Raw genomic sequence first — 16,611 nt, 5'->3', positions numbered from 1 at the left:
GGTAAGACAATGGGTAATTGAAGCTGAAGGGATACAGACTGTGCAACAGGACTAGATACAAAAACTCAAAAATGGACAGCACAATAATACCTAATTGTAAAGTAATCATGTTAAAACACTGAATGAAGCTGCATCTGAGCTATAGGTTTTTGTTTTGTTTTGTGTTGTTTTGTTTTGATTTTACTATTATTACTTTTATTTTTTTCTCTATATTAACATTCTATATCTTTTTCGGTTATGTTGCTAGTTCTTCTAAACCAATGCAAATGTACTAAGAAATGATGATCATGCAGCTATGTGATGATGTTAAGAATTAATGATTGCATGTGTAGAATGGTATGATCTCTAAATGTTGGGTTAATTTCTTTTTTTCCGTTAATTAAAAAAAAAAAAAAAAAAAAAAAGAGAAGGGATAATTGGAGATGAAGGGATACAGACTGTACAACGGGACTGGATATAAAAACTCAGAAATGGACAGCACAATACTACCCAATTGTAATACAATTATGTTAAAACACTGAATGAAGCTGCATGTGAGGTATAGGTTTTTTGTTTGTTTTTTTTGCTTTCTATTATTGTTTTAATTCTTATTCTGTTGTATTTTTATTTCTTTTTCTAAATCGATGCAAATGTACTAAGAAATGATGAATATGCAACTATGTGATGTTATTAAGAATTACTGATTGTACATGTAGATTGAAATGATTTCTAATTGTTTTGTTAATTCTTTTTTTAATTAATAAAAAAATAATAATCTCTTCTAAAAAAAAAAAAAAAAAAAAGAATCAAACATTCAGGAATAAACTTAACCAAGGATGTAAATGAACTAAACACAGAAAACTACTACAAGACACTGCAAGAAGAAATCAAAGAAGATCTAAATAAATAGAAAGACATTCTGGGTTCATCAATTGAAAAGCTAAATGTCATTAAGATGTCAATTCTACCCAAACTGTTTTAAACATTTAATACAATGCCAATCAAAATTCCAACAACATATTTTGGAGAAATAGAAAAGCTACTTATCAAATTTATTTGTAATGGTGAGGGGCCAACAGCATATTTTGGAGAAATGGAAAAGGTAATTATCAAATTTACTTGTAACGGTAAGCCAAAAACATCTTGAAAAGGAAGAACGAAGAGGGAAGTCTCATACTTCCTGACTTAAAAGCATATTATAAAGCCACATTGTTCAAAACAGCATGATACTGGCATACAGATAGACATACTGAGCAACTGAATTGAATAGAGAGTTCAGAAATAGACCCTTATATCGATGGCCAACTGATTTCTGACAAGGCTCCCACATCCACACAGCTGGTATAGAACAGGTTTTTCAATAAACAGTGTTGGGAGAACTAAATATCCATATCCAAAAGAATGAAGGAGGATCTCTACCTCATACCATATAGAAAAATTAATTCAAAATAGATCAAAGATTGAAATAAAAGAACCAGTACCATAAATTCCTAGAAGAAAATGCAGGGGAACATCTTCAAGATCTAGTAATAGGTGATAATTTCTTAAACTTTACACCCAAAGCACAAGCAATGAAAGAAAAAAATAGATAAATGGGAATTCCTCAGAACTGAATACTTCAGTGCTTCAATGTAATTTGTTAAAAAGGTGAAAAGGCAACCAACACAAGGAGAAATTATTGGAAATCATATATCCAATAAGGGTTTGATATTCAGAATATTTAAAGAAATCCTACAACTCAACAATAAAAAAACAAACAACCCAGTTACAAAATGGGCAGACAACATAAATGGACATTTTTCCAAAGAGAAAATACTAAAAATAGACATTTTTCCAAAGAAAAAATAGCTAAAAAGCACCTGAAATACTTGCTCATGAAATACATGAAAAGATGCTCAGCTTCACTAACTATTAGGGAAATGCAAATCAAAGCACAATGAGATATCATCTCACACATAATAGAATTGCTGCTATTAAAAAATCATGTTGGAGAGGATATAGAGAAATTGGAACACATATTCACTGCTGTTGGGAATATTAAAAGGTACAGCTGCTATGGAGGACAGTTTGGTGGTTCCTCGGGAAGCTAAGTATAGAGTTGCCTTACAACCCACTACTCTGGATAAATCTAGAACATCTGAAAGCAGGGAAGCAAACAGACATCTGCACATCCATGTTCATAGGGGAATTATTTCAATTGCCAAAAGATGGAAACAACTCCGGTATCCATCAACAAACGAATGAATAAACAAAATGTGGTATATACATACAATAGAATATTATCCAGCAATAAGAAGGAATGAAGTTCTGAAGCATGAGACAACATGGATGAGCCTTGAAGACATTATGTTAAATGAAATAAGTCAGACAAAAAGAACAAATATTGTATGATCTCACTGATATGAGCTAATTATGTGCCAAATGTTTAACTAGACTGTGCCAAATTTTAACTAGGTTGAACTTAATCATTTGGAAATAGATAGAGATGATGGCAGCACATTATCGACAGAACCATTAACAGTACTGAATGATGTGTGAACGTGAAGAAAAGGGGAAGTTTAGTCATATGTCACCAAAAGGGAAGTTGGCGGTTAAAATATTGCCCATCTTAAGATGGACAATGATTGCAATTAACTGTACAAATATTAAAAAGTTCTTTCATGAAGTAGAACAAATGTGTGATACTCTTTAAGGGAGTTAAATAATAGAGGGGTATATGGGGGAAATTTTACCTATTGTAAACTATGACCCACAGTTAACAGTAATATTTTAATATTGTTTCATCAACAGTAACAAATGTACCACACCGATACTATGAATCAAATATGGGGGAGGGGGCAGGCAGGGATAGAGGTATGGAAGGTTTGGATTTCTTTTTTATTTTTATTTCTTTTCTGGAGTAATGAAAATGTTCTAAAATTGATCATGGGAACATATGCACAACCATGTGATGATACTGTGAGCCACTGATTGTATACTTCAAATGGTTTGTATGGTATATGAATATATCTCAACTGAACTTGCATGAAAAAAAAGTAAGCAAAAGAGAGGAAACAATAAAAATCGGAGTTCAAATCAATGAACTAGAGAACAAAAAAAGGGAAATTTTAAAGATAAATAAAACGCTAAGTAGACTGACTAAAAAAAGGAGACACAAATGATCAATACTAGAAATGAGAGCGGTGACATCACTACATATAAATGGTACTAAATTCAAAAACAAATATAAGGACAAACATATCAAAGGACACAACTAACAAAGCATGCCTAAAAATAAACAATTTTAATAGACTAACTAATAATTATTGAAGACATTGAATTTAGCAGTTAAATATTTTCCCACAGAGAAAATTCTGGGCCCAAAGGGTTTTATTGGTAAACACTTCTAAACAGTTAAGGAAGAAATAATGCCAGATTTACACAAACTCTTTCAGAAAATTTAATGGAAGGAAACTTGCAAACTCTTTTGTAGAATCCAGTATTACCGAGACAAAACCAGACAAAAATATCACATAAGAAAAGAAACCTCTTTAAGACAAGATAAACTTGTGAACCATGTAATAACATGGATGGACCTAGAGAATATTATGCTGAGTGAATCCAGCCAAAAACTAAAGGACAAATACTGTATGGTCCCACTGTTGTGAACGGACATTCGAGAATAAACTTGAAATATGTCATTGGTAACAGAGTTCAGCAGGAGTTAGAAACAGGGTAAGACAATGGGTAATTGAAGCTGAAGGGATACAGATTGTGCAACAGGACTAGATACAAAAACTCAAAAATGGACAGCACAATAATACCTAATTGTAAAGTAATCATGTTAAAATACTGAATGAAGCTGCATCTGAGCTATAGGGTTTTTTTTTGTTTTTGTTTGCTTGTTGGTTTGTTTGTTGTTGTTGTTTTTTACTATTACTAATACTTTTATTTCTTTTCTTTATATTAACATTTTATATCTTTTTCTGTTGTGTTGCTAGTTCCTCTAAACTGATGCAAATGTACTAAGAAACAATGATCATGCATCTATGTGATGATGTTAAGAATTACTGAGTACATATGTAGAATGGTATGATTTCTAAATGTTGTGTTAATTTCTTTTTTTTCTTTCCGTTAATAAAAAAAAAAAAGAAAAGAAACCTACAGATCAGTACCTTCTATAAACACAGATATAAAATTCTTAAGCCTTTAACAAATTGAATCCAGTAATATGTGAAAAAGGATCATTAAAAAAAATCAACAGAATACTATGTATATCACTGGCATGGACATAATAATTTCTGCTATTATGTCATGTACCCAAACCTAATTAATTTGCTAAAGAAGAGAAAAGATGTAACAATTCTTTTCAGAAGAATTATATCATGACTTCAATGTTTTCTCTCTATATTAGAGGTGGAAACACTGAAAAGACAAAAAAACCTAATCTAGTAATTAATTCTATAGTATTTTCTGCTTCAAAACTTCTTCACCTCCCAACCCTATTTTCTCAAATCTATTTGCTTCTCAAATGTAGACAAATATCTATTATTACCTTTGTAATCTACCAAATATCCTTTGAATAAACACTTATTGGCCAAGTGAAAGAAATTCTATAACAAAGTAACATTGCATTATATTTCTATACATTACATAATTTTTCACATGCCTTTCTGTGTGAAATTTTTACTAAAGTTTTCCAAAGTCTAAAATAACAGAGAACAACAGACTCTCAAAGCTTTACCTTATATTCTTCCACAATAATGCTGAGGGCTTCATGACCAGCTTTCCTCATGTCTTCCAATTCTTGCTTATGTTTTTCCTGAAAAACAACAGCAAGAAACTAAACCATGATTTGTTCTTTTGTTTTCAAAATAATAAAAATACTAACTTTTGCTTCCAGGAGCAATAGAGGGATTTGTGGTGTACCAATACTATAGCTCAAAACTAAGAGAAAAGCAATGTTTATTAAAAATCATCTGGGACCTCCGAGACAATGAGCAATTACAGGGAAAACAAACCTGAGAAAGGAAAACCATGCTAAGATGTGAGATAACACAAGGCAATGGGGTTTTCCCTTGGGGACATTTAAGCAGCCTGGACTTAGGTCAAGAAACAAGATACTGGAAATTTGCCCACAGAGAGGGCTGCCACTAAAAAGTAGAGAAACCAGGAGACATTTAAGCAATTTTAGGGGCCTGGAAACATAAAAATTAGAAACTTCAGGGTCCAGAAGCTCAAAGAGAAGTGAGCAAATATGCTAAATATTTTTTTCATGTATTTTCCAAATTCTGAAACTATATCACACAGGTGCCTAAAAAGCCATGGAAAATTCCTCTGGAAAAACAAGAATTTTTTGCAAACTTACAGAGCTATGGAGGAAAATAAGACTCAAGTTCTGGGAGAGGGCCCCAATGAACACACCATGTTCTCAACTGAAATGAAAAGGCGGTTGCATGTTAGGAAAAGAAGTAAACAAGAGATCCATGAAGGCTTTTCAAAACAGCAATCACACAATTCCTGACTGGATTAAGCAGGGTTTCAAACTTTGTCATATATGAATGACCTAGGGAATTTGATAAACATACAGTTATCCAGCCTCTGCTTTATTTCAACAAGCCTGGACTTCAATATTTTCTATTACCTCGCCAGATGATTTTAATATATACCAAAGTTTGAGAACCTCTAGATTAAGAAGGAGGCCAGCCCCCAAATCCACTTGCCTATGAAAGGAAAGGATGTACTCTGGAGGATGTTAACTTTCTATGAAGCCTCTTTGATTTTTTCAAACACAATGTTCAGCTTTCAGTAAAAACTTACCAGTGTTGAAAACAAACAAGACAAAAAATCAGAAAACAAAAAAAGACAAAAGAAACAGATCCATTGGTGAATCAAATATTAGAGTTATCAAAGAATTTTAAGCATGTATGATTAATATCTTAAAGAAAATACAGGGGAAAATGCAGAAAATGGATGATAGGCTAGAGATTTTCACCAGAGAACTGGATTTTATAAAATGGAAAATTCCAGAACCAAAAAATATCTAATAATAATAACTCAAGATGAGATAAACAGCAGATGTAACATAGCAAAAAGCAGGATTAGAGAACTCAAACACAGGCATTTTTTTAAAAACAAAGACTACAGTAAACAGAGGAAAATCAAGATGTAAAATACCAAAAAAAAATTTTAAATATGAGAGAGTAAAAAGACTGAACATACATGTAAAAGAAGAATATAAATAAACATGATTAACCCAAAAAAGGCAAAAACAGAGAAAAGAACAAGTAGTAAATGATAAAATAAAGAAAAAAAAAAGGGAAAACACAAATTTCCAATGATAGGTATGAATGTGGGACATTACATATGCTACAAATCTTATTTAAGAATATAAAATATTGTATCAAAAATATGAAATGTCTGACAAAATGTAAAACCTCCAAGGGGAAAAAAAAACTGAAAAAAGAAACTAAAAATCTGAATACTCTGAATAGTCCTACAACTATTAAAGAGATTGAATCCTTATTAAAAAAAAAAATCTTCCAACAAAGAAATATCTAGGCACAGATGGCTTAAATATGTGAATACTAACAAACATTGCAAATAAAAGCACAGAAACATTACACAAACACTTCTAGAAAACAGAAAAGGGGGAATACTTCATAGTCATTTTATGAGGACCACATAGTCCTTACAATAAAATCAACAAAGATATTTAAAAGAAAAAGCTATAAAGCCAATCTCAACAAAGACCCTAAATGAAATAACAGTAAACTGAATTTAGCAATATATAAATAGTATGATACATCTCAATCAAGAGGAATTTATTAGAGGGCTTACAGGTTAGCAGAAGTGCTGAACATTTTCAGGTTTAACCCATAAAAACCCTCCACACACACACTACCTTTCTTTCTCCCTGTTAGATATCAATCTCCAAGATAATCAATATGGAAGCAATAAGCTGAAAATGGCATAGCCTCTGCCTGCCTAGGACCTTGAATGTCTGCCAGAAATAACTGGACCATGGCCACAATGGGCAATGAGACAGAATTAAACTTCAACTATAGTTAAGATAATGGACAAAGGCAATAGTTCTTGTCCATTTAGTGCTATCATCACTTGTTTCTTCATCAACCCCTCTCATTTATTATACCTTACTGATTGATGAACAGATTTTGCTTCATTATCAACATCTAATTCTTTCTGGCACATTTTTGTGGCTGAATCACTATTTCCCCAAATTGTTTATCAAGAAGAACCACCAGGGACACTTATAATTGTTTTTGTATCATTATCAACCTTTATTGGCATTAAAATTTTTTCATAAGCCATGCAGAGGCAGCCTCCAGGCACTAGGGGAGGCTGCCCAGCTAAGTGCTGCAAATAACCCATCAGGCACAGTGTGTGGTGCATTTACCAGGATTTGGGCACTGGAGATTGGCTGCTCTCCCCGGGTGCTGCTGTCTGTTCCCCCATCCCACGCTGGGACCAGCCATCCCACAGCCACATGCAAGGAACAGCCCCCCACCAAGCATGCTGGCTTCCCAGCTGGCCACTGCAGGGTGAGGGAGGGGGCGGGGGTGGCAGGCCAGAGGGGAAGAGGTTCCTCAGGAGCCCAAAGAGCTGGTGAGAAGCAGTTAAGTGAGGGCTGACAACTCCCAATATACCCAGGATTTTTTTTCCCTTTTTTTCTGCTTTTATAAATATATTTTCTATATATATATTTATTAGTAGTAGTATTGTTAATTTTCATTTTGATACATATTTCTATATGCATATATTTTAATTGATTTTTTCTTTTTTTTTTCGTTATTTTATTCCCCTTTCATGGGCACCAGTCTGAATTCATTTTCCCAATATATCTTGGGATGTCTCCTTCCAACTTTGGGATCTACTACTTACTGTTGAGGTGTGGGCTTTTTTTTCATATTTTTTATTATATCGTATTATATTTTATTATTTTTTAACTTTTTTGTGAAATATAACATATATACAACAAAAAAGCAATAAATATCCAAATACATTTTAACAAGTAGTGATAGAACAGATTTTAAAGTTTGGTATGAGTTACAGTTCCATGATTTTTCCTTCTTTCTTCTAGTTGCTCCAAGACACTGGAGACTAAAAGAAATATCAATATAATGATTCAGCAGTTATATTCATTTATTAGATCCTATCTTCTCTGTTATACTCCACCTTCTCTTTAAATAACATGTTCTAGTTTGCTAGCTGCCAGAATGCAATATACCAGAAACAGAAGGGCTTTTAAAAAGGGGAATTTAAAATATTGCTAGTTCACAGTTTTAAGGCTGAGAAAATGTCCCAACTAAAGCAAGTCTATAAAAACTGTCCAGAGTTTGGCTAGAGGGGCGGGGCCAAGATGGCGGCTTAGTAAGGTACGTGCGTCTTAGTTCCTCCTCCAAAGCAACTACTAGGTAAACTGAAACAGTGCAGAATAGCTCCCGGGGCTACGGCAGGGAATGGACACACAGTGTACCCCAGTCTGGACTGGCTAGTCTGACTGCGAGACTCGGCTGCGGTGAGATCCCCGAGCAGCGCGCGATTTCCCGAGCAGCGGCAGCTGCGGCGGGCGGAGCTACTCCCTCCCTCCTTCCCGGGCCAGCTGAGAGTCTCGGAGAGGAAGTTTCCCAAACGGAGGCGGCCGGCGCCCCTCTTTTGCGGGCGGCTTCGAGTCTCGGCTTCAAGTCCGCGGCTACGAGTCTCGGATAAGAGGGCTATCCAAGCCGCGAAGGCCCTCCCCCGCGGGCGGCTTCCTGGTCTGGTGGCGAATTCCCCGGGCCCACTGCGGCCGGTGACAAGACGCGGCGGCTGACGCCCCCACCACGTGTGGCCCCCAGAACTAACGGAGAGAATTGGATCGGAAATCCCCAGGCCGTGGAGATCGGTGACCGGGGGGATCCATTCCAAACACGTGAGACAAACGTGTGCCACGAGCGCCACCTACTGGGCAGGATAAGAAAAAGAGAACCCAGAGATTTCACAGATAAATCTTACAACCTTGTTGGGTCCGACACCCAGGGAAATCTGACTAAATGCCCAGACGCCAGCAGCAGAAGATAACGGTCCATGCTCAGAAGATTGAGAATATGGCCCAGTCAAAGGAACAAACCAATAGTTCAAACGAGATACAAGAGCTGAGACAACTAATGCTGAATATACGAACAGAAATGGAAAACCTCTTCAAAAATGAAATCGATAAATTGAGGGAGGACATGAAGAAGACATAGGCTGAACATAAAGAAGAAATAGAAAAACTGAAAAAACAAATCACAGAACTTATGGAAGTGAAGGATAAAGTGGAAAAGATGGAAAAAACAATGGATACCTACAATGATAGATTTAAAGAGACAGAAGATAGAATTAGTGATTTGGAGGATGGAACATCTGAATTCCAAAAAGAAACAGAAACTATCGGGAAAAGAATGGAAAAATTTGAACAGGGTATCAGGGAACTCAAGGACAATATGAACCGCACAAATATACGTGTTGTGGGTGTCCCAGAAGGAGAAGAGAAGGGAAAACGAGGAGAAAAACTAATGGAAGAAATTATCACTGAAAATTTCACAACTCTTATGAAAGACCTAAAATTACTGATCCAAGAAGTGCAGCGCACCCCAAAGAGATTAGACCCAAATAGGCGTTCTCCAAGACACTTACTAGTTAGAATGTCAGAGGTCAAAGAGAAAGAGAGGATCTTGAAAGCAGCAAGAGAAAAACAATCCATCACATACAAGGGAAACCCAATAAGACTATGTGTAGATTTCTCAGCAGAAACCATGGAAGCTAGAAGACAGTGGGATGATATATTTAAATTACTAAAAGAGAAAAACTGCCAACCAAGACTCCTATATCCAGCAAAATTATCTTTCAAAAATGAGAGACACACCCTATACAAAAGTTAACTCAAAATGTATCAAAGATCTAAACATTAGGTCTAAGACCATAAAACAGTTAGAGGAAAATGTTGGGAGATATCTTATGAACCTTACAACTGGAGGCGGTTTTATGGATCTTAAACCTAAAGCAAGAGCACTGAAGAAGGAAATAAATAAATGGGAGCTCCTCAAAATTAAACAATTTTGTGCATCAAAGAACTTCATCAAGAAAGTAGAAAGACAGCCTACACAATGGAAGACAATATTTGGAAATGACATATCAGATAAAGGTCTAGTATCCAGAATTTATAAAGAGATTGTTCAACTCAACAACAAAAAGACAGCCAACCCAATTACAAAATGGGAAAAAGACCTGAACAGACACCTATCAGTAGAGGAAATACAAATGGCCAAAAGGCACATGAAGAGATGCTCAATGTCCCTGGCCATTAGAGAAATGCAAATCAAAACCACAATGAGATATCATCTCACACCCACCAGAATGGCCATTATCAACAAAATAGAAAATGACAAGTGCTGGAGAGGATGCGGAGAAAGAGGCACACTTATCCACTGTTGGTGGGAATGTCAAATGGTGCAACCACTGTGGAAGGCAGTTTGGCGGTTCCTCAAAAAGTTGAATATAAAATTGCCATATGACCCAGCAATACCATTGCTGGGAATCTACTCAAAGGACTTAAGGGCAAAGACACAAACGGACATTTGCACACCAATGTTTATAGCAGCGTTATTTACAATTGCAAAGAGATGGAAACTGCCAAAATCTCCATCAACAGAAGAGTGGCTAAACAAACTGTGGTATATACATACGATGGAATATTATGCAGCTTTAAGACAGGATAAACTTATGACGCATGTAATAACATGGATGGACCTAGAGAACATTATGCTGAGTGAGTCTAGCCAAAAACTAAAGGACAAATACTGTATGGTCCCACTGATGTGAACGGACATTCGAGAATAAATGTGGAATATGTCATTGGTAACAGAGTCCAGCAGGAGGTAGAAACAGGGTAAGATAATGAGCAATTGGAGCTGAAAGGATACAGACTGTGCAACAGGACTAGATACAAAAACTCAAAAATAGACAGCACAATAATACCTAATAGTAAAGTAATCATGTTAAAACACTGAATGAAGCTGCATCTGAGCTATAGGTTTTTGTTTTGTTTTGTTTTGTTTTTACTATTATTACTTTTATTTTTTTCTCTATATTAACATTCTATATCTTTTTTGGTTGTGTTGCTAGTTCTTCTAAACCGATGCAAATGTACTAAGGAACGATGATCATGCATCTATGTGCTGATGTTAAGAATTACTGATTGCATATGTAGAATGTTATGATTTCTAAATGTTGGGTTAATTTCTTTTTTTTCCGTTAATTAAAAAAAAAAAGAGAAGGGGTAATTGGAGCTGAAGGGATACAAACTGTGCAACAGGACTGGATATAAAAACTCAGAAATGGACAGCACTATACTACCTAATTGTAATGCAATTATGTTAAAACATTGAATGAAGCTGCATGTGAGGTTAAAAAAAAAAATGAGAGAGAAATTAAACATTCTCAGACAAAAAGTCACTGAGAGAATTTGTGACCAAGAGACCAGCTCTGCAAGAAATACTAAAGGGAGCACTAGAGTCAGATACAAAAAGACAGAAGAGAGAGATATGGAGAAGAGTGTAGAAAGAAGGAAAATCAGATATGATATACATAATACAAAAGGCAAAATGTTAGAGGAAAATATTATCCAAACAGTAATAACACTAAATGTTAATGGACTGAATTCCCCAATCAAAAGACATAGATTGGCAGAATGGATTAAAAAACAGGACCCTTCTATATGCTGTCTACAGGAAACACATCTTACACCCAAAGATAAACATAGGTTGAAAGTGAAAGGTTGGGAAAAGAGATTTCATGCAAATAACAACCAGAAAAAAGCAGGAGTGGCTATACTAATATCCAACAAATTAGACTTCAAATGTAAAACAGTTAAAGAGACAAAGAAGGACACTATATACTAATAAAAGGAACAATTAAAGAAGAAGACATAACAATCATAAATATTTACGCACCGAACCAGAATGCCCCAAAATACGTGAGGAATACACTGCAAACACTAAAAAGGGAAATAGACTCATATACCATAATAGTTGGAGACTTCAATTCACCACTCTCATCAATGGACAGAACATCTAGACAGAGGATCAATAAAGAAATAGAGATTCTGAATATTACTATAAATGAGCTAGACTTAACAGACATTTATAGGACATTACATCTCACAACAGCAGGATACACCTTTTTCTCAAGTGCTCATGGATCATTCTCAATGATCCATATGCTGGGTCACAAAGCAAGTCTTAACAAATTTAAAAAGATTGAAATCATACACAACACTTTCTCGGATCATAAAGGAATGAAGTTGGAACTCAATAATAGGCGGAGTGCCAGAAAATTCACAAATACGTGGAGGCTCAACAACACACTCCTAAACAACGACTGGGTCAAAGAAGAAATTGCTAGAGAAATTAGCAAATACCTCGAGGCGAATGAAAATGAAAACACAACATATCAAAACTTATGGGACGCAGCAAAGGCAGTGCTAAGAGGGAAATTTATTGCCCTAAATGCCTATATCAGAAAAGAAGAAAAGGCAAAAATGCAGGAATTACCTGTCCACTTGGAAGAACTGGAGAAAGAACAGCAAACTAATCCCAAAGCAAGCAAAAGGAAAGAAATAACAAAGATTAGAGCAGAAATAAATGAAATTGAAAACATGAAAACAGTAGAGAAAATCAATAAGGCCAGAAGTTGGTTCTATGAGAAAATCAATAAGATTGATGGGCCCTTAGCAAGACTGACAAAAAGAAGAAGAGAGAGGATGGAAATAAATAAGATCAGAAATGGAAGAGGAGACATAACTACTGACCTCACAGAAATAAAGGAGGTAATAACAGGATACTATGAACAACTTTACGCTAATAAATACAACAATTTAGAGGAAATGGACGGGTTCCTGGAAAGGCATGAACAACCAACTTTTACTCAAGAAGACATAGATGACCTCAACAAGCCAATCACAAGTAAAGAAATTGAATCAGTCATTCAAAAGCTTCCTAAAAAGAAAAGTCCAGGACCAGACGTCTTCACATCTGAATTCTACCAAGCGTTCCAGAAAGAATTAGTACCAACTCTCCTCAAACTCTTCAAAAAAATCGAAGCGGAGGGAAAACTACCTAATTCATTCTATGAAGCCAACATCACCCTCATACCAAAACCAGGCAAAGATTTTATAAAAAAGAAAACTACAGGCCAATCTCTCTAATGAATATAGATGCAAAAATCCTCAATAAAATTCTAGCAAATCGTACCCAACAACACATTAAAAGAATTATACATCATGACCAAGTAGGATTCATCCCAGGTATGCAAGGATGGTTCAACATAAGAAAATCAATTAATGTAATACACCATATCAACAAATCCAAGCAGAAAAATCACATGATCATCTCAATTGATGCAGAGAAGGCATTCGACAAGATTCAACATCCTTTCCTGTTGAAAACACTTCAAAAGACAGGAATACAAGGGAACTTCCTTAAAATGATACAGGGAATATATGAAAAACCCACAGCTAATATCATCCTCAATGGGGAAAAATTGAAAACTTTCCCCCTAAGATCAGGAACAAGACAAGGATGTCCACTATCACCACTATTATTCAACATTGTGTTGGAGGTTCTAGCCAGAGCAATTAGACAAGAAAAAGAAATACAAGGCATCAAAATTGGAAAGGAAGAAGTAAAACTGTCACTGTTTGCAGACGATATGACACTATACGTCGAAAACCCGGAAAAATCCACAACAAAACTACTAGAGCTAATAAATGAGTACAGCAAAGTAGCAGGTTACAAGATCAACATTCAAAAATCTGTAGCATTTCTATACACTAGCAATGAACAAGCGGAGGGGGAAATCAAGAAACGAATCCCATTTACAATTGCAACTAAAATAATAAAATACCTAGGAATAAATTTAACTAAAGAGACAAAAAACCTATATAAAGAAAACTACAAAAAACTGCTAAAAGAAATCACAGAAGACCTAAATAGATGGAAAGGCATACTGTGTTCATGGATTGGAAGACTAAACATAGTTAAGATGTCAATCCTACCTAAATTGATTTACAGATTCAATGCAATTCCAATCAAAATCCCAACAACTTATTTTTCAGAAATAGAAAAACCAATAAGCAAATTTATCTGGAAGGGCAGGGTGCCCCGAATTGCTAAAAACATCTTGAGGAAAAAAAACGAAGCTGGAGGTCTTGCACTGCCTGACTTTAAGGCATATTATGAAGCCACAGTGGTCAAAACAGCATGGTATTGGCATAAACATAGATATATCGACCAATGGAATTGAATAGAGTGCTCAGATATAGACCCTCTCATCTATGGACATTTGATCTTTGATAAGGCAGTCAAGCCAACTCACCTGGGACAGAACAGTCTCTTCAATAAATGGTGCCTAGAGAACTGGATATCCATATGCAAAAGAATGAAAGAAGACCCATATCTCACACCCTACACAAAAGTTAACTCAAAATGGATCAAAGATCTAAACATTAGGTCTAAGACCATAAAACAGTTAGAGGAAAATGTAGGGAGATATCTTATGAAACTTACAATTGGAGGCAGTTTTATGGACCTTAAACCTAAAGCAAGAGCACTGAAGAAGGAAATAAATAAATGGGAACTCCTCAAAATTAAACACTTTTGTGCATCAAAGAACTTCATCAAGAAAGTAGAAAGACAGCCTACACAATGGGAAACAATATTTGGAAACAACATATCATATAAAGGTCTAGTATCCAGAATTTATAATGAGATTGTTCAACTCAACAACAAAAAGACAGCCAACCCAATTACAAAATGGGAAAAAGACTTGAATAGACACCTCTCAGAGGAGGAAATACAAATGGCCAAAAGGCACATGAAGAGATGCTCAATGTCCCTGGCCATTAAAGAAATGCAAATCAAAACCACAATGAGATATCATCTCATACCCACCAGAATGGCCATTATCAACAAAATAGAAAATGACAAGTGCTGGAGAGGATGCGGAGAAAGAGGCACTCTTATCCACTGTTGGTGGGAATGCCAAATGGTGCAACCACTGTGGAAGGCAGTTTGGCGGTTCCTCAAAAAGCTGAATATAGAATTGCCATACGACCCAGCAATACCATTGCTGGGAATCTACTCAAAGGAATTAAGGGCAAAAACTCAAATGGACATTTGCACACCAATGTTTATAGCAGCGTTATTTACAATTGCAAAGAGATGGAAACAGCCAAAATGTCCATCAACAGATGAGTGGCTAAACAAACTGTGGTATATACATACGATGGAATATTATGCAGCTTTAAGGCAGGATAAACTTATGAAGCATGTAATAACATGGATGGACCTAGAGAACATTATGCTGAGTGAGTCTAGCCAAAAACTAAAAGACAAATACTGTATGGTCCCAATGATGTGAATTGACACTCGAGAATAAACTTGGAATATGTCATTGGTAACAGAGTTCAGCAGGAGTTAGAAACAGGGTAAGATAGTGGGTAATTGGAGCTGATGGGATACAGACTCTGCAACAGGACTAGATACAAAAACTCAAAAATGGACAGCACAATAATACCTAATTGTAAAGTAATCATGTTAAAACACTGAATGAAGCTGCATCTGAGCTATAGGTTTTTTTTTGTTTTGTTCTTACTATTATTACTTTTATTTTTTTTCTCTATATTAACATTCTATATCTTTTTCGGTTGTATTGCTAGTTCTTCTAAACCGATGCAAATGTAGTAAGAAACGATGATCATGCATCTATGTGATGATGTTAAGAATTACTGATTGCATATGTAGAATGGTATGATTTCTAAAAAAAAAAAAAAAAGTTTGGCTAAAAAATGAAAAAAAAAAAAAAAAACTGTCCAAATTAAGACATTCAGGGAAAGATATCTTGGTTTAAGAGGCCAGTAACGTTCAGGGTTTCTCCCTCAACTGGAAGGGCACGTGGCAAAGTCTGCTAGTTGTCTCTCCAGGCTTTGTGTTTCATGAAGCTCCCCAGGAGGTGTTTTCCTTCTTCATCTCGAAAGGTTGCTGGCTGGTGGATTCTCTGCTTCTTGTGGCTATACCGTTCTTTGCTCTCTCAGAATCTCGTGGCTTTCTCTCTTGTTGTTCTCTGCTTCTAAAATTTTCTCCAAAATACTTCTTTTATAGGATTCCAGTAAATTAATCAAGTCCCAGATAGAATGGGTGGAGACACACCTCCACCTTATCAAGTTTAATACCCATACGTTTGAGTCACATTTCCATGTAGACAATCCAATCAATGTCTCCAATATACAGTACTGAACAGGGATTAGAAGAAATGGCTGTCTTTACAAAATGGGATTAGGATTAAAACATGGCTTTTCTAGGGTACATAAATCTTTTCAAACCAGCACAGCATATACACATAAAACCAATAAATTTCAAAGTACATCGCAACAATTAGTTGTAGAACAGATTTCAGAGTTTGGTATGGGTTACAACTCCATAATTTTAAGTTTTTATTTCTAGCTGCTCTAAAGTACTGGAGACTAAAAGAAATATAAGTATAATGAGATTCAGCATTCACATTCATTTGTTAAACCCAAACTTCTCTGGATAATTCTGCAATCACCTTTGATCT

General features: G+C 35.4%; 1 protein-coding gene across 14 annotated transcripts in view; it reads right to left on the bottom strand.

Annotated features, from left to right (window-relative positions):
• The window catches only part of CCDC91 (coiled-coil domain containing 91), a 548,164-nt gene that overhangs the window by 220,542 nt on the left and 311,011 nt on the right, over window positions 1–16,611 (bottom strand). For all 14 annotated transcript variants that reach the window (XM_077170414.1, XM_077170420.1, XM_077170421.1 and 11 more), the window contains one exon: window positions 4,703–4,780. In XM_077170414.1, the coding sequence (XP_077026529.1) occupies window positions 4,703–4,780 (78 nt within the window). The remainder of the gene's footprint in view (window positions 1–4,702; window positions 4,781–16,611) is intronic.

This window comes from Tamandua tetradactyla, chromosome 7 (genome assembly GCF_023851605.1).
Source record: "Tamandua tetradactyla isolate mTamTet1 chromosome 7, mTamTet1.pri, whole genome shotgun sequence".
NCBI classification, from domain to species: Eukaryota; Metazoa; Chordata; class Mammalia; order Pilosa; family Myrmecophagidae; genus Tamandua; species Tamandua tetradactyla.
The sequence above is the reverse complement of the archived record's forward strand: the minus strand, read 5'-3'. Positions and strand labels throughout refer to the sequence as shown.